The sequence below is a fragment of the Saccostrea echinata genome, unplaced genomic scaffold (assembly GCF_033153115.1).
Source record: "Saccostrea echinata isolate AGI-Se365-2 ecotype Australia unplaced genomic scaffold, CSIRO_AGI_Sech_v1 ptg000020l, whole genome shotgun sequence".
NCBI lineage: Eukaryota > Metazoa > Mollusca > Bivalvia > Ostreida > Ostreidae > Saccostrea > Saccostrea echinata.
Genome location: NW_026889769.1, coordinates 7,510,232 through 7,535,903, shown reverse-complemented (window position 1 = coordinate 7,535,903; position 25,672 = coordinate 7,510,232). Strand labels below are relative to the sequence as shown.

At 32.7% G+C, this 25,672-nt stretch overlaps 2 protein-coding genes across 2 annotated transcripts in view; one reads left to right on the top strand and one right to left on the bottom strand.

Annotated features, from left to right (window-relative positions):
- LOC133190024 (TPR and ankyrin repeat-containing protein 1-like) overlaps nt 1–25,672 on the top strand; it is a 490,694-nt gene that overhangs the window by 317,759 nt on the left and 147,263 nt on the right. The window lies entirely within an intron of this gene.
- Nucleotides 4,445–25,672, bottom strand: part of LOC133190020 (transient receptor potential cation channel subfamily M member 2-like) — a 39,695-nt gene continuing 18,467 nt past the window's right edge. Inside the window, exons 10-27 of the mRNA XM_061325496.1 lie at nt 25,420–25,520; nt 23,936–24,070; nt 23,359–23,418; nt 22,128–22,236; nt 21,247–21,353; nt 18,581–18,681; nt 16,224–16,449; nt 14,928–15,080; nt 14,757–14,833; nt 14,554–14,660; nt 14,006–14,130; nt 12,052–12,339; nt 10,231–10,405; nt 8,097–8,247; nt 6,603–6,793; nt 5,704–5,824; nt 5,418–5,511; nt 4,445–5,224 (exon numbers count right to left, since the gene is read on the bottom strand). Of these exons, the coding sequence (XP_061181480.1) occupies nt 5,114–5,224; nt 5,418–5,511; nt 5,704–5,824; nt 6,603–6,793; nt 8,097–8,247; nt 10,231–10,405; nt 12,052–12,339; nt 14,006–14,130; nt 14,554–14,660; nt 14,757–14,833; nt 14,928–15,080; nt 16,224–16,449; nt 18,581–18,681; nt 21,247–21,353; nt 22,128–22,236; nt 23,359–23,418; nt 23,936–24,070; nt 25,420–25,520 (2,432 nt within the window). The 3' untranslated portion in view covers nt 4,445–5,113. The remainder of the gene's footprint in view (nt 5,225–5,417; nt 5,512–5,703; nt 5,825–6,602; nt 6,794–8,096; nt 8,248–10,230; nt 10,406–12,051; nt 12,340–14,005; nt 14,131–14,553; nt 14,661–14,756; nt 14,834–14,927; nt 15,081–16,223; nt 16,450–18,580; nt 18,682–21,246; nt 21,354–22,127; nt 22,237–23,358; nt 23,419–23,935; nt 24,071–25,419; nt 25,521–25,672) is intronic.

Below are 25,672 nucleotides of genomic sequence, written 5' to 3'. Positions count from 1 at the left end.
AAAGCATTAGTGTGTTATTTAATCCAGAAGTCTAAGGACGATGTTAATGAACTATTTATTAGTAAAGTTGATATCAACACTGAACTGTCCAAGTAATACTTGCATCCCAAAACACAAATATTCAGTCTTTTTCATTAAACCTTAAACGTCAGAAATCATGAAAATTGCTTATGAACATTATTTTACAGAAAGTCTTGGGAGTTGGTTTGGGGCTCTTCTAGCAGAATTTGCAGAAATGAAATTTCAAACCCACTGTTGATGTAATCAGCTTCCGAGCCACCCCCTGATGCTTATAAATGCAAGTAAATAAACGTCTATTGATGGCCCAAGTGAAACTGTGTCTGCAAACCATGCAATGATTTGTGTCTGCACAATCCTTATACAGAAATATTTTGTTCAAAAGTCCAGCATGTCTGTGTTAATGTAAAGTGAAAAATAACCTACAGTTATTTTAGATGGATTCTACTTTACATACACGTATTTTATGAAAGTCTAGAAGAAGTTTTGGCAATCTTAGTCTTGAAGAATTTTTTTCTAAAGAATTCACTTGTGAAATAAATCATACCAAAGTTAATTTCTGCCACATCTTTTAAAATGAATTTAATTTTTGAGATTTCATGAGTATATGACGCCGGTTGTGTATTTCATGATAAATATGCAGGCATGAAGCGTTATTGTTCATGGACCTCATGAATTCTCAAAAATAAATTTCATATCTTTTATTTACATCGTTTGTCTAATGACTTAACACAAATTACGTCTTTCAACGATCAATTTAGTTACAGTTTGCACTGTAGTTTTGACATCAAGTACGGTACTGTGACACTACAATAGAGATATCCTTCATCCATGGTAGTTCATGGGGAATAAACTGTTTTCTAATTTGCAAAGAATCTTAAAGAAAAAAGAAGAAATGTAAATATGTAAAAATGAATAACGTTTTAGTGAACATGGTGTTATGAACAACATTAACTCTGCAGACATATTCCATGCCGTCCGATAGAGCTTCGTTGTAAATATGTCTGCAAAGCTGATGTTGTTCATAACATTACGTTCTCTGAAACAATGTTCCTTACTACACGTGTTAATATTTGCATTCTGTGAGGTTGTCAAGAACGTCAGAGGAAATCCTGAACTGGATAAGGGCACGACTGCTTGTCTTCATTGAAAAAAAAACTGATGACAATGAAATATGTAGACTTGATTAATCCATCTTATTTCCAATAAATCATATGCGTACAATATACATGTACATGATATTTGCTTATTGATCCTCTTTATCTGCCTACACACCGCGTCGTCTTTAAATTCTCGTAATTTTTGTTTTGATACTGTTGTGACGTCAACGTTCAAAGTATTGAACATTTGCGAGAAATATAACATTATTTATTTTTTAATTCATATTAACTCAAGCATGTTTTTAAAACCATTTTAAAGTTGAAATCAATCTTGAAAAAGATACGGAAATTTCGCTGAACTAAACACACCTGCGCTGTGATAAGTTATCGTCCTTTGTTATTTGTGTAAAAATATACAGATACATGTAAATTAAAGGTATGGCAGCTCCATTTGATTTGGAGAAAGTGTTATTATATTTATTTTGCTTTGTCAGCTTACTCATTGCTTGAGTAAAGTGTAAAATGTGTACATAAAGACTTGAACACCGTCGCTACACTCATATTGCTCGGATGATTTGTAAAATACAATATTTTATTAATTGAGGGTTTACGCTTAAATGCAAATAATCATTTTTCAAAAACATAAAAAGAAATCCCTGCATCTGAAAACAGCGGTAGTGGTCTTTAAATCATGAAGCCAGCAGGGGAAACTATACTCCTCTCTCACTGCCTCTTAATTATTCAGTGCACTTTTAGTAGTATCTGGATTTGGTAAATATAATTTTCAGAAGACACCCATAATAATTTAATTAATTTTTTAAATGGTTTATTCCTGAGAACCAAGTTCTTTCATCAGTTTTGGAGAGAGAGAGAGAGAGAGAGAGAGAGTAATGGATGTTTCTTATTTTTTTCTATATTATTATTCCAAATACCTCAAAATTAATCAAATATTATTAAACAAGAGGCCCAAGGGCCTTAACGGTCACTTGAGTTCAATACAACAATTTAGAGGATCCATAAACTGATAAATGAAGCTTTGTTGCCCAAAAGCAAGGAAAATAGTATGATTAGGATCAACAAAATAATTGGTCTAGTATCTATCTGTCTCCATTTATCACTATTCCCATGCAGACTATTAACAAAATGTCTATTTTTTAACCCAATATTATTACTTCTCACATTGGCTGTCTTGGCCTTTGAAGAACATTTTAAAAAACATAATTTTTTTTGGTCTCATTTTTATTCATCTATTATTTCCAAGTCTACCTGATCATTAAAACTATGAAAGTACTTTTTGTATTATATTCTTGCATAATTCTCTTATTCTATTAACCTTTCAAATACATTATTTACAGTGATTAATTATCAAAGGGGAATGGCAAAGGGGAATAACTATGCTCAGCAGAATACAAATTAACAGAGCCCTAGCCAGGACCAGAACACTTGACTAAATGGTCCAGGTGTTCAAAATTCTGGTAAAAATACCCTTACATATTAAAACTTTTACTCTGTTTGCCTCCAATATGCCCAGAAGCATAGAAAATTTTCAAATAAATGCATTTTCACAGTATGACTAAGTAAATAAAGCCCCAACCCTACATCAGAACACCCGACCCTGGGGCCATGAACTCACAATTCTGGAAGAAGCAGCCTTGCTCATCATAACTATACACTTGTTTCTTTGCTTTATAACCAGTAGTAGAAAAAATATGTTGAAAGAAATTATACATTTTCACTATATAATCGATAGAGCTTCACCAGAACCCCTGACCCAGGGGCCATGAAATTCACATTTTTAGAAGAGGCAACCATGCTCATAATAACTATGCACTAAGTTAGTTTATTTAATACCCAGGAGCAGAGAAGAAGATTTTCTAAGAATTAATGCAATTTTACTATATAATCAATAAAGCCCCCCCCCCCACACCAGAACCCCTGACCCAGGGGCCATGAAATTCACAATTTCTGAAAAGGCAGCCATGTTCACCATAATTATGTTCTTAGTTTATTTAATACCCATGAGCAGAGAAGATTTTCAATGAATTAATGCATTTTCACTGTATGATCAATAGAGCTCCGCACTAACACAAGAACCCCTGACCCAGGGGCCATGAAATTCACAATTTTGGATGAGGCACTCTTCCTTATCATAACTTTATACTTAGATAGTTTGTTTAATACCCAGGAGCAGAGAAGATTTTCAAAGAATTAATGTATTTTCACTATATAATCAATAGAGCCCCGCCCTAACATCAGAATCCCTGACCCTGGGGCCATGAAATTCACATTTTTGGAAGAGGCACTTTTGCTCATCATAACTATGTACTTACTTAGTTTATTTAATAGCCAAGAACAGAGAAGAAGATTTCAAAGAATTAATGCATTTTCACTATAGAATCAATAGAGCTCCGCCCTTACACCAGAACCCCTGACCCAGGGGCCATGAAATTCACAATTTTGGCAAAGGCACTCTTCCTCATCATAACTATGTGCTTAGTTTATTTAATACCCAGGAGCAGAATAGATTATTTTTAAAGAAATAATGCACTTTACTATATGATCTTTATAGCCCCACCCTAGCACCAGAACCTCTGACCTGAATTTCACAATTTTGGTAGAGGGCTCCATGCTTATTACAAGCATGCCAACAGTTTGACTGCTTGATGTCCAGGAGTAAAGAAGAAGATTTTTAAAGATTGCATTAATGTTGGTTGTTTTAGCCCCACCCCTCAGGCCCCCGGGGGCAGGGACTATGAAATACATAATTTTTGTTCCCCTTCACCCATAGATGCTATATGATAAATTTGGTTGAAATAGGTTAAGCGGTTTCAGAGAAGAAGCTAAAAATGTTCAAATGTGAACACACGACGCACGACGACAGACAAAAACAGATAGTAATAGGTCACCTGAGTCACTCATGTGACCTAAAAATGAAAAATTGCAGGATTGTGCTGTTAAAGTGATTATAAGAGATTTTCAGTGTCAGACAAATTTTCATAAATCTTCGTGAATTATGTTCGTGAAAAAAATTGAATGCATTATTGATTGCAAATATCTTTTTTGTATCAAGATATCTCTTTTCAGATATTTAGCAAATGTTGTGTATCCCAGTCACCTTTTATGTATTAAATTTAAATTAATCTGTTTCTTTCCAGAAAATCAAAAATCATGCCTAACTTTATTTTAAGGTAAAGCAAAATTGATTTTTAAATCGTTTAATTTACATTTACATAAAAAAAAATATAATAATCATAATAATAGTCATAATAATAATAATGTTTTACAATTGTTAATAAAATTGTCAAAGTTTTAACTACAGCAAATAAAAATTCTCAAATATTATCCCATAATACATGTAAACAACAGATTTATTACCATATACAAATTGACTTTGTACATTTATTCCATTTTCAAAAGGAAATGTTTTTATTTAAAATAAATATTACTTGTACATTGCATCCCACTTTTTCCTTATTTATAATTAAACAGGGGGTACAATTAGTCGTAAACTTAAAAACTTAATTCAACACAGTTTCTAAACATACGATTCTTATAGTAAAGTATCAAAATATCATACTCAGATCAAAATGTCGTAATTCATCAAACAAATACTATACTAAACTGTAATTTTCTATTCTAAGTATGGTAGGTAAGATACTAATACATATTTGCATGTAGGACAGTTATTAACTTTTTTAAAAGTATTGTTCGACCTGTAGCATAGCAGGGAATATATATCAATTTGTGGCATATTACGCAAGATTATGATACATGTGTTACATTTAAAGTTTAATCTGAAGTTTAAATTTATCTATAACTATTGGTACCGTATATGATTTACACTATAACTATCGGAGATAGTTAATGAAAAGTTTAAACTTCAGATTTAACGCATGTATAAAGGCATTGTTACATCTCCAATATTTGTGAACGTTTAATATGTTAAACCTTTGCGAATATTTGAGTAATTTGACACTTCATCATTGTTTTCTTTTTCAGCAGCTATGGTGTCGATTGCTTCCAGAAGGACGTTCGTTATCGCTTTCTTCGCAGATACTTACTTTTTTATTCTTTTCCCAGTTTACATATCCAAGAATCTTTGAGATCTAAAATAATAAATGTATATAATTATCAAAGAGAACATGCAATCATCGAGTCACCCATGTTTGTAACAAACGAATATTTTGACATAAACGATTCTTACAAGTGGTTTCAAGGAACAAGGGTTCTTTTACAATCAGAACATTTTTTTTGTGGTTTGCAAATATGCTTTTTTTTAATTTTTCAGGGAATTTTTACCTTTTCTTCAATTGAGTCAAGCCGTCGATCAATGTGGTGGAATGTATCGTAAGAAGAATGCATATTTCCTATTGTTGATGTTAATTTTTCCAACCTTTAAATAATTGAAATTCTTTGTTTCATTTAAATTTTAATTGGCTTAATTTATGAACACTGATTATTTATCCCCTCGAAATATGGCTTAAAATATAAACACTTTAAAAAAAAGTGTACCAAAAATGTCCCTCTTCTCTAAAATAGAGTTACACTTAATTCATAATTCTATCATCAGCCTTCCCCATTTTACCTCTCGCTGATTTCAAAGACTTTCGTTTCCATTCTGTTTTCTCGGTTCCGTTTTAGTTTCTGGCTATAGGCATCTGCTATCACGTTCTCCCACTGCATTATTTCTCTATCCTGGGCCTCGCCTATATTGTTTAGGGGAAAAAATCTTTATTTTTTTATCGAGGCAATAAAATAGATGATTGTGGTATTCTTACTTCGTAAGAATAAGATTGGGTAGGACATAAATTTTAATAATGATGAAAAAAGGCCTTTGATTTCAATTCTAATCCACTCTGAAATTGATCCTAAAAAGTGTTGTTTTTTTTTAATAACATGTTTTAAGCCATTTTATCTAAAGACGTACAGCTGGCACGAGATGTACAAATTATTTTTTCCACAAATATCTATATTTTTTTCAAGGTAATGAAATGTCTATATATGAACCATGAAAAAATTCTTTATGGAATCTTTTCTATAGAAGAGCAGAAACTAAATTTGAACTTGAATTGAAGTAAGGACTATTAGATTCAATTATTACTAGTAATAAGATGATGAAAACGCTCACAAGATTTGTTCTTACATGAACTCCATATGACAATAAAGTGATATCTGACTTTCATTAAATGATAAATGAATTCGTGTTATTAAATGCCTTTGATTTATGCTCAATGTAAGTGAAACTTAAACGGGATTATATAAATTTTAAAATTAACATTTTTACAATTAAGTGGGAAGGGTATATTTGAGGAATGTAAAAGAATTGATTCTTAACTGTAAACTGTAGCTGTCAACTGCTTCTATTTTTTAAAATAGATGAGAAATATTTATAATTACAAAAAGAAAATGAAAGCAAGGTATATTGGACAGGAGATAAGTAATCCATGACAGTGATGTTGTGTTCTAAAGAACATTGTTGCTTACTGAGGTCTGGAGTGAGGTCCAAGCAAACCCCACAGCCTCTGTTCAGTACCCACTTTATCATTAGGAATATATAAATAGGAAGACTTAGAGGCGCCGGAAGGAACGGTTTATTGTAGAACTCGTATATGAGAGAGCATCTCATATAATTCCACAGTCGATCCGTATTCTCTTGAACCTTCTGGAAAGTATTGCTGAAAAATAAAGCATAAAATTATATATATATATATATATATATATATATATATATGTGTGTGTGTGTGTGTGTGTGTGTGTGTGTGTGTGTGTGTGTGTGTGGCATAAAATGAAATGTTAGATAAATGTAACATGAAATCTAGATTTTAAAAAATGTATGCAACATTTGTAAGTTTCAAGTGGATGTTGACATTGCATGTTGACATTTTTCTCATTCCACTCAAAGTATTCTATACATTGCATTGACGTTATGTAAATAAATACTTGTTCTTGCATTTGTCTACATGGAAGATCAGGGAAGAATTCCAATACATTCATTTGATTAAAATAATAAAACGAAAGAAACGATTTATGAATCCAAGTTAGGTTTTATTTTCTTTGTACTATTTTTGGCGACTTGATATTGTAAATGTTGTTACGTAGCTTAAGCCTAAAATAGCCGAAGGGAAAGTCGAGATAGGGAAAAACTATTAAAGTAGATACCAAAACTGTTATGAAAAGAATCTTCTTTGGTTTGTGGTTGATAACTATTTTTTTCCAACTATTAAGTGTTTAATTTTCCCTCTACAAAGGAGAAAACACGACAATCCTATTTAACGACATTAACTTGAAACTACTTTTAAGTTGGAGTATATCAGATGTTAATTGAAGCTTATGTTTCAGAGCTTTTTGATAAAATTGCCTCATGGTTGACTTGTCCTTTAACCGAGAAAAAATAGACTAGATAGAAATTTTAACATTATGTCTTTATTCTAATAAACTTTAAAAGCAAGTATAAACTACATGGTAATATTCACAAAGAAATTGCTGTCTTTTTGACAAGGGGTAATCTGAATGTTAAAACTGCTCCATGTGACTATTTTTATAGTTGACATAGATGAACATTGAGACTGTTCTTTACATTTGACATACCTGAACATCCTTTATATTTGACATACCTGAACATTATTAATATTCGACATACCTAAACATTCTTTATATTTGACATACCTGAACATCCTTTATATTTGACATACCTGAACATTATTAATATTCGACAGAACTAAACATTCTTTATATTTGACATACCTGAACATCCTTTATATTTGACATACCTGAACATTATTAATATTCGACATACCTAAACATTCTTTATATCTGACATACCTGAACATCCTTTATATTTGACATACCTGAACATTATTAATATTCGACATACCTAAACATTCTTTATATCTGACATACCTGAACATCCTTTATATTTGACATACCTGAACATTATTAATATTTGAAATACCTAAACATTCTCTATATTTTACGTACCTAAACATCGCAATCAAAATATTCAGAAGGAGGACATTGGCAAAGAGAACATAAAAAGCCATTAACAGGGTCGCCACCATTCTCTCCTCTGGGCATCGGTTTTTAGGACTGACTGCATATATTGTCACATTCTTTGTACATTCTTCAGCACCTGCAATTTTAAGAAACAATTTACAACGAAGCGATATGTTCTATTTGTTGCAGTTCAAATTGGAAGTTCATAAAAACAAGAAAAAAACATCAAATTCATGTTTCGACAAAATGTAGGAACAGTAAATAATTTTAATTCAGACACCTTTTCTCAAGGTAAATTATCCGACATTTCCGCCACCACCATCCCACAATTCCCCTCCTTTTCACTCCCTTTGGCAGATAGAGGAAACAAGTACATATGCTGTTTTATAATTACATCAATAAATTTCATATTACTTAAGTGTTGTTCTCTCCTTAAAAATTTGATACTTTTTCTATCAATAACATATTAATAAGTGAGCAATAACACTTCGTTAGCCTTGTATAACGACATCCATCTGACACAAGGAGATATGGAGATAACGAACAGTAATTAAACTATTGTCGTATGTAGTCTTCGTGTCAAATAAGAATTCTTACATTTTTTTGCTATAAGTACGGACATGATTATCATATACTTTTGCACCAAAAATATTAATCTTAATGAAAAGGGAGTGGGTCAGGTTCCTTCTACTTAATTAAAAATCGAGCATATTTGTGTAAATAGAGGTGTCAAAAAGGTATACAAGGTTATGATTCGGATACTACTTGGACAGATGGACACGCAAACAGGGAAGTTCGGAAGATGTATAAGTTCTAGAGTACAATTCAGGGTTAATATCCTCAGTATGTCATCGTGATCTCAGGGAAAGACAAAACTATTGATATAATTGTTTGGTATGACTGAATGTAAACCCCATCTTGAGGAATTAAACATCCTTGAATAGCTGAGAGGTGGTGTTGTATTTCTGTACAATATAATCAATTGCAATGCAAAAAGAAGTAAGGTAATTCTTCTAGATCTGGAAATTAGATATACGTTTAGAGTCATACACAATACACCTGTATTCCAAATCTATATTTTAATTTCAACAGGCTGCAGGACTAGATAAGATCTGAAAATGACATGATAACTGAGTTGTAACACAAACGGAAACGGAAATTCATATTGATCAGTTTAATTTTTTTCTCTAGCTGTGGAACTGGTAAAACATTTATTCGTCGGGTTTGGAAAGATCATGTTTTCTAGAGGAAATCATTAATTTGTTATGGCTTGTTTTATGTGATATTCGTGATTTGGTTTCGTCTACGAATTTCCAGTGCAACTATTATATGACGATATTGTCATAGAAACTAAGGAGAAGAATATAGTTTTACCCACAAAATAGTAAACCACTAAAACTGAATTTTATTTTGTAAACGTCAGAAAGTGAATCACACGAATTTACAGGTATCAGTAAATACAGATTAAACATACATGTTTACATTGGCAACTTAATTTACTTCCTAATGTCCTGTCAGTGTATGAGTATTTGTTGACAAAAGGTATCTATGTAAATGCTGTAGTATCAGAATATAAACTAAGATTATCTTTAAAGTGATACCCATCTTCTCAACCAAATTGAAAAATACATTGAAATGTCAGAGATAATCATTTCATAAATCTAATTAATAGCTGGTATGCTATGTAATTGATAACTATCTTGTAATGTAACTTGACAACCATCTAAAAACAACCGAATAATCATTTTAAAATAATTTATGTCTGCCACATAAAATGTAAATTTTTACCTTCTTAATATACAAGTAACAGATAAGTCAATGTAACATAAGTTCTTAAAATCTGTTTGATAACCCTGAATCTACCCCTAACTTTGTACTTGTCGAGGAAAAGCTCTCCGTAAAATGTCCAGTATTCCTTTTCTAAAAGTCCATCTGAGATTCCTCTGAATATACCCTTACCTTCGTACTCGTCGAGAAATAGCTCCCAATAATATGTCAAATGTCCCTTTCTGAGAATCTAATTACCCCTGTAAATACATACCCCTATCTTCATATTCGTCGAGCAACAGTTGTCCGTATAGGGTCCAATATTTTTTATTACCCCTGTATAAATGCCTACCTTCGTACTCATCAAGGAACAACTCTCCATATAATGTCCAGTATCCCTTTCTGAGAATCTGAGTAACCAAGGCGGAACTCATCACTGAGTTTGGAAACATGATGGCGTACGAAGTTATGGAGTACGATAAGACAAACACCATCAGAATGATCATAAAAAACACAAGGTCGGTCATCTGCCAAAATAGAGGAATGGAACATCTTTTATTGAAATGGGAAGTATAAAAAGATCTCGCCATTTCATTTTCTGCAAAAATCATATAAAATCTCTCATACTGCTCTTGACATTCGTAATATCAATTGAAAACAAAATGTTTTCGTGAAACACTGATGCCCCCGTATGGCAGCTCAACGCCAAAGTTAAAATTTTTCTAATGTAGGTCAGATTTCAAGGTCAAGGTCAAAAGTTCAAAAATGTTCATACCCGAAGAAAGGTCTTGTCACAAGTAATACACATAGGAAATATTATGGCTCAAAAACCAACCATTCAGAAAATACTAGTATTACCAAGGTTTAAGTTTTTAAAAAGTAGGTCATAGTCCATGGCCAATGTCAAGAGCTCAAAACTTATGGAACCAAAGGTAAGGTCTTATCACAAGGAATGCATACATGAAATATGAAAGCCCTAGCACCAACCGAACAAAAATTACAGGCAATGTACATATCAAATGAAGGTTAAACTCAAATGTCATAAGGTCAAAATTGCTGGTACCCAAAGACAGGTTTTGTCGCAAGAAATACACATGGGATACATGAAAGTCGTAGCAGCCACCGTTCAAAAGTTATGGCCAAGGTTATAGTTTTTCAAAAGTAGGCAAAAATCAAAGGTTAAGGCTGATATATAGGTAAAAAACGTTGATGTTAAAGAAAGGTCTGGACACATGATATATATATCATCTAGCTCCAATCGTTCAAAATTTATGGCCAAAGTTAAAGTTTGGTAAAAACAAGATGTTTTTGTGAAACAACGACGCCCCCGTATGGCAACTTTTAGCAAAGGTTAAAATTTCTCAAATGCAAATCAAATATTTTGGTACCCAAAGTAAGGTCTTGTCTCGAGGAATAAACCTGTGAAATATGAAAGACCTAGCAGCAACCATTGAATAGATATGAAAAAGGTTAAAGTTTTTTCAAAAGTATGTCAAACATCAAGGTCAAGGTCAAATGGTTAAAATTAATGGTGCCCAAGGAAAGGCCTTCTCCAAAAAAAATAAGCAATTGAAATATGAAAGCCGAAGCACTAATCGTTCAAAAGTTATGACCAAGGTTAAAGTTTTCCAAAAGTAGGTCAAAATCCAAGGTCAGGGTCAAAGGGTCAAAGTTGTTGGTATCCAAAGAAAGGTCTTGTCACAAGGATTACATATGTGAAGTATGAAAGCCCTAGCACCAACCGTTCAAAAGTAATGGCCAAGGTTAAAATTTGCCAAAAGTAGGTCAAACTTCTAGGTCAAGGTCAGATGTAAAGATTGTGAGAAATCTGTTAGCTCATAAACGCTACTTTTGAATGAGATGTACTAACGAAAGTCAGCAAAAAGGAACCCCACGAAATTAATGTCTCAACAGTATCTGACGTCTTATGTGCATTGTTTTTGAGTCAATGTTAGAAACAGAATTAACTTTATATATATATATATATATATATATATATATATATATATATATATATATATATATATATATATATATATATATATATATATATATATAAGTGCACAAGGTATTTCTATGCATAAACGGCTTTGGTGAACATTTCCATTTGTTCAAATGTAAGAAACCCTCAAACCCTCCCATCCCCACTCCAACCCATAAGAAAAAGAGCTACCATTCTTCTTATCATGATGATTTTTGGCCCAAGTTCCTTATGGACTGTAAATATATGGAGAATCCTAAAGAAAAAGGACATAAGACAGAAGCTGTAGGCAACACGTGCTTCAGTGATAGTCCAAGGACAAAATCGCAGAATAGCCGCCAGCATGAAAAGGACAATGGTCAAAACGTCCACTTTGTTCCAACTGTCACTCCAGTACTCTTTCTTCTTCTTCAGAAACTTCTGCCAAAGTGCCACTCTGGTAAATTCTTCATTTTGTTTGGTTTGCGATGTTGAACAAAACTTTCAAAAGTAAAAGCACAATCAAAAAAGCACATTCACAGAATATATAAAATTAATAATTATAATGTTGCTCTTGAAAAATATAGATCAGAAAGGCCACCCTACAGCTAGGAACAGATACTCCTGACAATTTATGTTCAATAGTTTTAATGAGTAGCTTAATATTATATGTTTTTGGCTTCAAATCAAAATACTTGAGCAACATATTTTATCTAAAGCTTCTAAATTGATACAATATTTCCAACCGTTTGACAGTACTTTGTGAAAATTAAACATTCGAACTATGCTAATGGACAAATAATAAAAAATAAGTTATGTTTTAATTGCTTTTTAACTTGTATCATATACCAAATCCTATTGATACAGTATGAATATCAGCGTAAACTGTAACGATCATAAAATTTGCGAAATGCTGACTTTAATCGAGGTTGTTGAAATCCCTGTAACATCAACTTATCTGTCAGAAGCCTTCCTCGGTTTAAATTCTGATCGTACTCAGAGCATGCTCCTGAGTATCGAGTAAGTTGAAAGTCATACACACCAAATGCAGGTGACAGCGGAATATAACTACATAAATAAGGAAAGTTGACGATGGAAAAGCTGTAGTCATCTTGTTTGTCATAGAATTTAGTTGTTAGTTGGCCAATATCGTCTATAGTCATTAAAACATCCAAATATGAAACAGATGTGGCAAACTTTGTGGTGTCTTGTTTCACTGGGATATATTGAATCGACATATGAATGGAAGGACTATTGTTCATTGATAAAACGTCGTCCAGATATCTTAATGTCAAGTTATATTGATTACCGATACATTATTACAAAAAAAACATGAAGTTAATATATATAGAAGAAATCATAAGAGAAATCATAGGAAAAAATATCGGCACGTCCCGCTGTATCGGATCATTGTCCCACCCCTTATTAATTTTTATTTTTATTACTCTTGGTTGTCGTTCTCGATGAATTTTAAGGATAAACAACAAACGAACTCTTTTTCAGAAATCAGCTAATAGACTTGTGTTCATATAGATACATATTATTTAAATAATGTTTGCCAGAGTAAGTGTGGGAATTTTGCAAGACTTTTAATAATGCAATGAAATGTGTGCAAAAACTTGTTTAGATTTATATGGAAAGTCGCATATTTGAACACTTAAAACCTACGATTAGGTCATTTCTATTCAAAATCTATCAAAAAATAAATACATGTACATGTATTAATACAAACATCAACTATTTTAGTCTGCTTTATTTTCCCCTAAATTAGAAATGTTTTATTGATGTTTTGAGAAAAAATATTTAATATTATATACATATTTGGTTTACATATGATAATGATTACTTATAATGGAAATGTAGTTCATGAACTGAAAAGCATTTTATGAAATTTTAAAATGAGATGTTGTTGATTACCATAATCTGCTGTACAAATTTAAGGCCATTATGGGAAAAATCATAATTCATCTGTTGCTATGAAAGCAATGGTCAGTGAAAAAATATCTTGATTTTAAGGGCAAAATGACAAATATCGTGACTCTAAGTCAAACGACAAGCATATTCACTACCCAGTTTCTTTAAGATTTTGAAATATATTATAAATGAACATTTTACAAAAATCATTAAAACAGACAAATACGGAGTGTTCTATTTCAAATTGTCTTACCTGACGCATCTCTTCAATCATAAGGGTAATTACCCAAATGAATATAATGAGTTCATATTTGCCCATGTCTTCATCAAACTCTACCAGCAGCATGTAACTGAAAATGGCCAGGAAAACTATATATGCTATCTACAACAAAAGGAGGAATGGGGCCAATCTTAGAGACATCTTGTAGATTTCCATCTATAGATTGATTGTAAGGCTTAGCTAATTTTAAATTTCAATCTTTATTTTTAAGATGTGCTAAGATGATGCAAGATTTTCAAAACACAGGAGAAGATTTAACATTTGAATTTAGATTTTTTAAAAAAAATTTTAAATTTGATTTTTAAGCTAAAATACAGTTTACAATTTAAACTTAATCGTGTAGTTTTAAAATACAGTAAAACTCGGTTGTAAGAAAGTCACTGGTGCCTCGAATTTTCTTTCCCTATAACCGAGATTCTGTATATCCGTGTAAGGAACACAGTGGACAGTTTTCTACTTAAAAAATTCCTTATAACCAAAATTCCTAGAAGCGACTTCTTTATAACCGAGTTTGACTGTACTTGCCACACTGTGCGCGAAGATCATCACAGGTGCCGTATATATGCTCTGGATTCTGTGGAGATGCCATAGGATTCCTTGTAGCTTCTTCTTCGAATACCCTTCCAATCTGGTTAAAAAAAATTAAACATCAATCATTATATTTATAAATCTTTAGTCAAATGATTAAAAACGCCGTTTTCTAAATAGTGTCGGAAATATATACTCTGTACTCTTTCTTGGCAACGTTTCCTTTGCACAGTCAGACACAGATCCTGCGTTTCCATCGGAGATTGTTCTTTTCTACAAACAAAAATGATAAATAATTAACATTTATTGAAATTTCAAATGATGCAAAGACAAGTATAAAAATACATGTACATACTTTAATACTTACAATGTTGAACCGTCGTTCCAACGTTCCATGTTTTGCTGGCATAAACACATCTAATTCCGAATTGCAACTTTGCGTAGATTCGTCTTTCACATAATAATATATGTCTTTAACTTTCAGAAGAAATATTCCCAGGACTAGGGGCGAAATGAGGAGCTGCAATTATTGTTTTATTACGTCTAACATTACAGAGTTCTCTAGAAACAAAGAAGATGGTGAACAAGGCAAGCAAAATACCTATTGTACCACATATAAGAAAGTGAAAAATTAAAAAAATCTCAATTATGACAAAATTTACTTTGATATTTCATTTAACATTAAAGTATACTTTATGTTAAATCTCCAAAATTCGCAACAATCTCAAAAAGATTGAAATCATTTGTTTATATAATAGCATACATACATGTACACGAAGGGAAAATTGATCATCGGGATTTTTATTGCTTGGATTCAAACCCCAAGAACACTACTTATTTAATTCATAGAATTATTTTTGCCAAAAGAATTTTCTGCAGAAAAGTTTTGTTTGTCATAATCTTATACCTTTCAATGATAAGAACTTTACTCTAAACATCAAATTCACAAATTACTTTATACATTTGAAGCTATAGGCACTTTGCACGCCTTGTTCGCCCATTTCCTTTTCTCCTCAATTAGACGGTATTGAGAGGAATATCTGATATTAAATTAAACGTTAATTATATAAGAAAACTACTCTCAAAGAGAATGAAAACTTGTGTCGGTTTATCGCGTACTTCCCTCAGTCATGTTGGAAACATTCTGAGACTATGTGACTCCTCTTCAAAGTAGGTTAATTTTAATGAAACGCAGGTTGCGTTTATAGCATTGTTGTACATTAATTCATAAAAACGAATACGACAGTATCTTTTAGAAGGAAAATACAAGTAGAATTTCCATAAAGACACCAAAGTTTCAAGCTTTTATTCCACTATATTTAGTTTGAAAATCAAAGATAGTAGTTTTACCATCTTTCATCAGGATTAAAACAATGTTAAAGAGAAAGTACAGGTCAGAAATAGTCAAATTTCCCGCTAGATTTCGCACAATTTTCAAGATTCTTTTCTTGATTCAAGTACCATCTTTCCTTAAAGCTAGGGACCCAACTAAAACAAAACGCATAATTGGCATTTTAGATAACCTCCCAACGTTCTATCATTTATTCAAAATGAAAAGCTTTCATTCTTTCATTTTCTTCTTCTTTTTTTTAAATCAGTTTTTTTTTCTCGTTTTTGCAAAACTGCAAGAGAACATAAAAAATACTGAATTATATCACCATACCCTCCAAGTCCCATTTTCTGGGCTCAGTTGTCCCATCCATACATTCCTAAAGAAGTCTTGGCAAGCTGGATGGGATATGAATTGTTTGTTGTCGGATTTCACAGCAATTTTCAAGCAGTTTGCCCCATCAAATTGTTCATGTCGTCGAATCAATAAAAAGTTCGTCTTTTTCTCGTCCGCTTCGAAACATTCATTTAAAACGCCCATCGCTAGATCTCCAAATTCCCTTTAAGTTTGGAAAAAAATAATATGATTTGAATCTGCCCGATGAAATATTGGATATTTCATCTTGCTTAAATAAATCTATAATTATAAATCCCTTAAAAGCTTTCGATTCTACGGTGATAGATGAACACTATGATGTTATTTACAGTTCTCATTTGCTACTGTTACCGATCTGCTTAATTTCTGCATTATTCTTTAATAATGTGGAGACTATTATATTCAATACTTTATTTGCAATAACCCCTTGAAAAGAACATGAAAAAATGGGGGGAAAGTAGAGCATATTTTCTGAAAATTCCAAAATAATTAAGAAAATTCTTATACATAGCATTAAAGAAGTATTGCATTAAGGGTCGATAAAACATAGTTAACTTAGTTCGTTATGTATTCTGATAACAAAAATGTCCTCATTATGTCTTCCTGCCAAAGTCAGTCTATAACGAGCCAAACTCTTTGTACTCAGAATGTCTCCAATGTAATCATCTTGCAGCAATTTTGTCTCCTTTTCAGAAATAAATTTAATTGTCTGGCACAAGTACATGTAATTGTATGACATTTTGAATAAGAAATCTCCTTTTTATATGCAATGACTTCACAGTCGAACCAAGATGTCATAGATAACAAAAGTCTTTTCTTAGGCTTAATAGTAAATTTTTGTATTTCTTTTCTAGAATTTATGAAATAATGATTTTTCATTGTGAAGTTTGTATTAACACCACCAGTTTACACCAATGGCAGAATAAAACCAGAGACTGCGTCCGCTGTGGTTTCCCTGTCTTGTGGTTATAATTATTTTACGATTCATATCATTTAATTATGTTCCCCAAACGAAGTTTGGAAACATATTGCTTTTACTTTCTTTTTTCACATTTCTTCTCCAATAATTTTTTGTCCGCGAGTATTCTCTTAAACTACTCATCCGATTGAAATGAAACCTTTTTGGGTGAACAGGCATCTTGTGTAGATGCGAGGAACGACAGTCTTTTTTGCGCACATGCATGTGCGTTAAGTGAAATGATTGGTATAATTGAGACAGCTTTTACTTTCCTATTTTTGACGATGTACTATGAACCTCGATATTCCAAGAAATATCAGTGATGCAGCGAATTAACAAGAAAGCACGCGGAGGCACTTGCTTTTCACTCTTGATTGGTTGACACAAAATCTCAGTAACTTCCTTTTTTAATATATTGAAATTTTAAAGTATAGGCATATTTAATGATATTTGACATATATGATATATATACGAAAATTCTTGAAAACACGTTCTTGTATCTGTGCCCCAATTTGATTGACCGAAATTTAAAATGGCATAACTTTATTAGTTTTGAATCAGGAAGAAAGTTACAACGAAGATAGGTTAAGTGCGTCCTTATAATTACAATATGCTACTATCAAAACGAAAACAAAGACATGCATGCACGTGTGCTGAATTCTAATTGGCTAATACTTAAATGGTTATATATCTCTCATTTTTCAATGAATTTCTTTGATATTTAAAACATAGGTGTATATTGTGAGAACCTATGAGAAAATATATCTGAAAAATCTAGGAAACATTTGCAAACACAAGCATTGAAATTTGATTGGCTAATTGGCTAATTCCTGTATATCAATTTCCGATAAAATACTCTGGAATATAAAGTGTAAATCTTATATTGCCTAATCTAACGAATCTTGAGGGGGAATAGGGCACCATAAGGGAGTGGGGAAGCCATTTGGGGAACATAAGTATCGGCTCTCGTTAGAATTATCACTAGTTTCACGTACAAGTATATTTTTATTCCGTTCCGAATTTGAGTCACATCCCTATGTCACATTTATCTATGGATGTCATTATTTTGGTTACATCAACAATTAATCAAAAGTTGTTCGGGATATTTGAAAACAAAAACAAAATAAAGAAATTGTAAGTCATACTCGATGTGTTCAAAAAGTGCATTTCTCTTAGAACATGCTTTTGTATACACGTATTCATAAACTTATAAAATTCAATTAGAAAATTAAACAATTTTTGTATCACAGTTGCATTAGTTTGGTAATTTGGTAAGTCTTTGTATTTATTAAATGATATATTTATAAGATGACCATTATTGTGATAAATGATGCATATAAATCAAGCATATAAATACTCAGCGTTCCGGATCAGGCTGTTACGTAACTCAGTGTCGTCAGTCTTGGTTGCTATGGCATTCAGAATTCCAAACGCTAACAGTGCATAAGCCGTGGCGTCCTATGACAGAATAAGATCAACATAATAATAACCCGGCACATGAATCACGTTACAGAAACCATTCATTACAGGACTCAATGTAAAGAATATCAAGTATCGAAAACAAGATAGCCTTTACGTAAAAATACCTTCATTTTATCTTCATCTCTATGCAGACAGCAGAACAATTAAACTAGCAAAACAACCAATTTAATACAAACAGTAGCGTTTGTGGATGCGAGAGTACATGTATCTTTGTAATATAAAGGAATATAAGCGCACATTTCTAGAATTCTGCTATTCTTTCATATATGTTGTAATCAAAGGTAGTTAATAAGTATTCAAAAGTTGGAACACTTGATCCATTTATGAATGGAACAAGTTTTGCAATCCCCAGCTATTGTTAAGTTTGTCATATTGTCATACTGGAATAAATAAGCTAAGTATGAATGAAATTTGATTGATTGATTGTATGTTGTTTTGCGTCCCATTCGAGAATGTTTCCATCATATGGAGAAATCATCATACAACAGTGAAGGGCTTTAAATTTAGATCTTAACTCCGCACTCAGGGCTATTGAGCAGTACAAACGCCTGTCGTGACCCGGGGCTTCGGTTTTTAAGGTCTCATCCGAAAGTCACGGAACTTTCACTTCAAAGTGCCGAGCGCTTGGCGAAGGAACAGCTGCTACCTATTTTTATCAGATTATTTTAGATCAGTTGCGGCCGGAGTTTGAACTCACGACCTTCCGAAATTTGGAATTTGAATTCGGAATGAAATTTGAAGATAACGAACAGAGATCAAGCTCAAAAGTTCATTTAAACACAGGTATTGTAGACAGGATCCAACCCCGAATATACATACCGGGTCCAAGGATATTTTTTTTTATTTGTCTTCCTTCATAAATTATCCTTCTTACACACATTTACAAAGTATTCCATATGGAAAATCCAAAAAATAACATAGAATAAACGTTTATTTAAAAAAGATTGTTACAGTTAGTTTTAAATTCTATGAATTCTAAAACTTTAATGTAACACATACGCACGGAACGCAAAATCGTACGGTTTAATGCTTGCACAAGTTTTTTATTTCTTGTTTAGATATTCAGCTGTATGATCGTGACAACAGATCACAAAAACGTAAATTGTAAATCCAATAATAGCAGTAACTAGTGTTACAATTTCTTTTCATATAAATATATTTCATAAAAATTAGATTTGCAATATTTTGCATGAGTGACTCTGTAAATATGAAACTTTTACAAAACGCAGTCTATCTTTCTCATGAATTAACACTTTTTTTTCAATCTAAATTTACTCTTAATTGATAAAGATCAAATTTAGGTGGTGCAATGTTTACTCCACATCGATTTCTAGAGAAAAAAAAGTGACAATGACATTATTTGCTTTTTTATTTTATATTTGTTTTGGACTCGGGAATATCTCTCTTCTGTTCAATTACATTATTCTGCTACGTTTAGTTTGACAGTAAAAGAAAACATTAACTATTGTTATACCTTTAAAAATTAGTTCCTATATAAATCTATATTTAAAGAAGTCTAAAACTACTAATTTTTTACTTAGCGGTCATAAAATAATCGATGTTTGACCGCAGAGTGAGATATTGGACCTGTGGACGAGATATTGGACCGCTTACGTCACACTGTGGGCGGGATTAACTAAATCTTATTTGCATTCTTTGGTAGGGAAGCCAGTGGCAAAAAAAACATGTATTTCAAAAATTAAATAAATAAATAAAAGGTATAACAAAACATTTATTGACTGTGTTCTCGGGCAAATGCGTTTTCTCGACCCCTCGAACCAAACTGTTTGCCTTCAGCCTAACGGCCTCAGGCAAACAGTTTGGTCCGACAAAACGCATGTTGCCCTCGAACCCAGTCAATAAATGTATAATATTAACTAATACTGTAACTTATACGTTAACAATAGTTCAATGGAAAAGAATTTTTGTGATCTTCATGTACCCCGGTCGATCACAGTTGACACCATCCGCATATCCAGAAAATGTAAGAATTCGCATGATCGACAACTTCTTGTAATGTTTTTTTTTAAATTTCAAGTAATGCATAAAGAGTTTTTTTTCCGTATCATTAAATTTTAATAAATGGTATTTTCTTAGTGTGCGCAAGAATTTTGTTTCCTTCTGAAAAGGATGTACACATTTTGCTCATTATGTTATTACACTCACTTATATCGTCCTACATATTAACGCGATAACATTTATTGAGTCAAAACGACCAAAACGCTTAGGTAATGTACTTTAATATTCATTTGTTGACAGAGAAAGAGGATAACGCCAAGTTCAATACCACAGATCAACGATCACCAAGTATCATATAGTATAATATTTCTCTTGATATAATCCCTTTTTCTAATCAAGAGCCACAAAGTAATCAGCAATTTCCTTCTTTACCTATGTAATTGTCTAAAAAAAAAAATACTGCGTCTTAATGCCTGCTTTTCAATTGTAAATCAGACATAGTTTTTTTTCTGTTAGGTGGCTTGTTATTAGGTGTTTCTATAACTGACCGTTTTACCTTTTATGCCAAGTACATATACTTACCTTTCCTTGTCTCCAGAACAACTTCGCCATATCCTGACGATTCATAAGAACTGACCACAAAAAGAGATCCTCGAACGGGAATTTGGATTCTTTTTTTCTATTACTTCCTATAGAAATATTATAACATGTTTAACAAAATGTAGAAACACTTCTTTGCAAGAAAGAAGAACCACTTGAACACTCGAAACATAATGAGAAAAGTTTTGATGGCGATAAGAAAATTAATGTACATGGATTTTAAACGTATATATTTTCTTTAGTTAGCTTTGTTTCAGCCCACTTCCAGCTCCAGTTCTTTATATTAATGTTAGTTTCAGCCCCATGGTTGCTTTTTTCTTCGACAAACAACCCTGAACTGTGTTTATGCCATACTCTTGTCATTGCATTAGCTACAATTTGTGAAGTCTGGTGTCTCGAATATAGCTTTTTCACAGATAGTTCATGCTTATCTTCCTCTTATCTAAACAAATGATCTTTTACTCAAACCCATTGTTCTGAACCAACTTTCGCTGACACACAAACTTTTACGTTTTGTCAGTTAATAGAGCTTATGATGATTTTAATATTCACTAACTAAGAAAAAATATGATCTGATTTACAATGTTAGAGTCTAGACAAGAATGAGATACATTCCATCTGTTGACCCAATGTTATACGTATTTTTCTGTACAATTGGTGAAACCTATCAACATAGCTAAATTTGCGGAAAAAAAAAAGGTTTTTAGTTAGAGGTTTCAATCATATCTTTCAGAAGGATTCGTTCATCAAGATTTTAAAAAGGAGGATGGGAAAAAAGCCAATTATAAGCAAAGGATAAAAAAAAAGGAGGATGAGGAAATAAGCCAATTACAAGTCAACCTCTTAACCAAAACGTGACTTACCCAGTGGTTGTTGGTTAGCCGGACGACTTGCATAAGGTTCTACGTTAACGTCTGTCAACATTTTTATAAGTCTTTTGATGTCTTTTAATGTTATTGCCGTATTACCATTCTAGAAAGATATATCAGCATTAAGGCAAAAAATCTATGTTGATTTCCTTCACTTAGTAAACATCAATCATAGCTGTAAATAGGTGTTTTATATTCTAGCACAATTTTTCAATTCCAATGTTCATTGTATTTTTTTTTCAAAAAAAAAATGACAAAAGAGTAAAATTCTTTCTTTTCATTTTTATTCATATCTTTGGAATTGAGTTCATTCGTTGGGGAGGGGGGGGGGGGGCTACTAACTAGCATAGTTTGTGTGTGTCTTTCAAAAACATGATGAGTTTGTGAAACACTGATGCCCTCGTATGGCAACTTATAGCGAAGGTTAAACTTTCTCATATGCAAAACAAAACATTGGTACTTAAAGTAAGGTCTTGTCTCGAGGAATACACCTGTGAAATAAGAAAGCCCTAGCAGCAACCATTAAAAAGACATGGAAAAGTTTTTCAAAAGTAAGTCAAACATGAAGGTCAAGGTCAAATGGTCAAAATTAATGGTGCCCAAGGAAAGGCCTTCTCACAAAATATACACATGTGAAATATTAAAGCCCTAGCACCTACCTTTCAAAAGTTATGGCTAAGGTTAAAGTTTTTTAAAAGCAGGTCAAACTCCAAGGTCATGGTCAAAGGGTCTAAGTTGTTGGTATACAAAGTTAGGTTTTGTAACAAGCATTACATATACGAAGTAGGAAAGTCCTAGCACCAACTGTTCAAAAGTTAAGGCCAAGGTTAAAGTTTTCCAAAAGAAAGTCAAACTCCAAGGTCAAGGTCAAAGGGTCAAAGTTGTTGGTATTCAAAGAAAGGTCTTTTTACAAGGATTACACTTATGAAGTAGGAAAGCCCTAGCACGAACCGTTCAAAAGTTATGGTCAAGCTAGGTTAAAGTTGGGTAAAATTTTGCAAAACTAGGTCAAACTCCAAGGTCAAAAGGTCAAATATGATGGTACCCAAAAAAAAGGCCTTGTCACAAGGAATACACATGTGAAAAGTCATAGCTCCAACCAGTCAAACGTTATGGGTTAGGTTAGGGTTTATGCAGACAAACAGACAGACATACGGACGGACAGGGCAAAACCTATATATCCCCGAACCTTCAATTACGGGGGCATAAAAAAATCCTTACTTACGTTATGATGCTTTCGTTTCACTCTGTAGAGGAGTTCCCTAAGAAGAGAGTGATCCGGTGTCTAAACCATAAAACGAAATCTTACTCAGCATTTTTAAGACAGTTTGATAATATAACACATTTTGTTTAGAACTTATCTGGAAATGGATTAACACCTAATAACACATCAATATTGAGTTTCAAGACATAACTGGAAATATAAAAAAAAATACAAAGTAAACCCTTCTGGACAACCAGATAACAACATTAACCCAACCACAAGGAAACAAATACACAGTCAAGACAAACTCCTAAAACGGAGCCTTTGACACAGTCATGCATTGCGGTAAATTCTGGTTCAGTTGTATACAAAGAATCAAGCTTATTTAGTTCCCTTGACGTCGTTTTCTCGAAATTTTCGGTTATTTTATGGCTTTATTTAGCACAGTGTGACTTTATTTGTTACGAAAGGCTTTTCTGTTTCTGAGCTCTTTCTTTTTCACCTTTTCTTTGGTGTGATGAAATGCTGAATTTTAATGGTTAGAAAAACATTCCTAAACCTGGAAAACGGGCGGTAACTCTTATACGTTTATACTTACTGTATTGTACAGTTTGAGCAGTCTCTCCTGGGTGACGAAGTCTTTGAATGATATTCCATTGTCCAATAACAAATCTACAAAGTCTACACGATCTTGCTTGATAGCAGAGAACAAAATTTCATGCAGACTTCCAGGCTGAAAATAAAGGAAGGTACCAACCAAGGATGGAAAAAACATGATTTGATATTGAAGCGATATCGTCGATATCCTCAATTTCGACATGATAAGGAAAACTTCATTTAGTGATAGCATGTTCAAAGGTCACAGTATTGGGGGGGGGGGGATAATCCATTGAACAATCATGATTCGATATCGATATGATATCGTAGCAGAAAGGAAAACTTCGCAAACAGAAAATATTCTAATATACAGATAAGTATAAAGAAATAATGTAGCGAACTATAAAAAGTAATCTGTTTGTATCGTAACTACAACGTGTCTTGGACATAAGAGGAAGAAAATGAAAGATGATGTTCCTTCTGGGTGCCCAATGAAATCGAGTACAGAAAGAGATATGTCCTTAGTTGAGAAATTTATATAATGAAAAGATCGCCAAATCAAAGTTAGGGAAATAGTGAAAACCTAAACTACGAAATAATTCTTAATACCCAAAAATTTCAGTGACAGATTAAATATGATGAAGAGAAAGCGTTCATACTTGATCCATTGAATTCTCACCGCACCTAAGATAGAAGAGCCGGGCTGTGATGGACACCATTCTAACACTGCCAAAAGAAGTCCTAATCCACCCATCTTATTGTCAATATTTGGCAATTTGTGATATCTGAGCTAGTCATGTTATTAAAAATATCTTGGAAAGAAATATGTGACCCGGGAAAATCTTTGGGCTGCTGTGAGAACGTCACGTGACCACATGTCTCACTTGTTTCTCACATGAGCTGAGGGGTGGCAGATGTGCATCAAAACCGGAGGGGCCTAATTTAAAAAGAATGAGCACTTAAATCAATTTGAATCTTTTTATGAAAGTTTCAACAAGTCCGCGAACTTTTTGATCACCCCTCGTATAATACATTGAAAGTTCGTTAAGAATTTAAATTTTGATCAGTGTGAACCTCAAGGGTGTTTTCTACTTAATCTAGTAATTTTCAGTTTTTCCTAATAATTGAAGCTTATACTTCGCTAATTATTACGTTTATGAAAACAAAAATTAGATTGTTAGATTCCCTGGTGTCTGAGCATCCCTCCGTTACACTTTACCACGCCTCAACACAATTTGCATATGTTTTAAATTCTCTTTCTCTGTATATTCGAAGTTAAATGAAGATACACTTAGGAATGAATAAAAACAATAATTAGAAATTTTCAATCCCAAAAATACCCTAAATCTATTCCTATAAAAAGTTGAGATAGCGGATTGAGTGAGGTTCATCAAAAGTTCAAAATATTGTGGGTTTTTTTTTTTGGGGGGGGGGGGGGTCTCTTTGTAAGTTTCAATCCATAAAAGAATTGGAAATAAACTTTACAGGCCAGATTTTATCCTCCGTGAATATTTCACTCTTTGCGATGTCAATTCTGTTCCATGCCAAAGCCAGTTTGAGCTGATCGAACACTTGGTCCTTGTTTGCTGAAATAAAAAAGAAACTGCATTGAGTGCAAGGGGACTGACAACCCTTTATAACAGTTCTTTCTCCCTTAAGTATTTTTTTTTTATTTGTCACCTTAATTGACACATGCTTCAAGGTAATGCTGTGTCTGCTTATCTGAAACTTTTTTCAT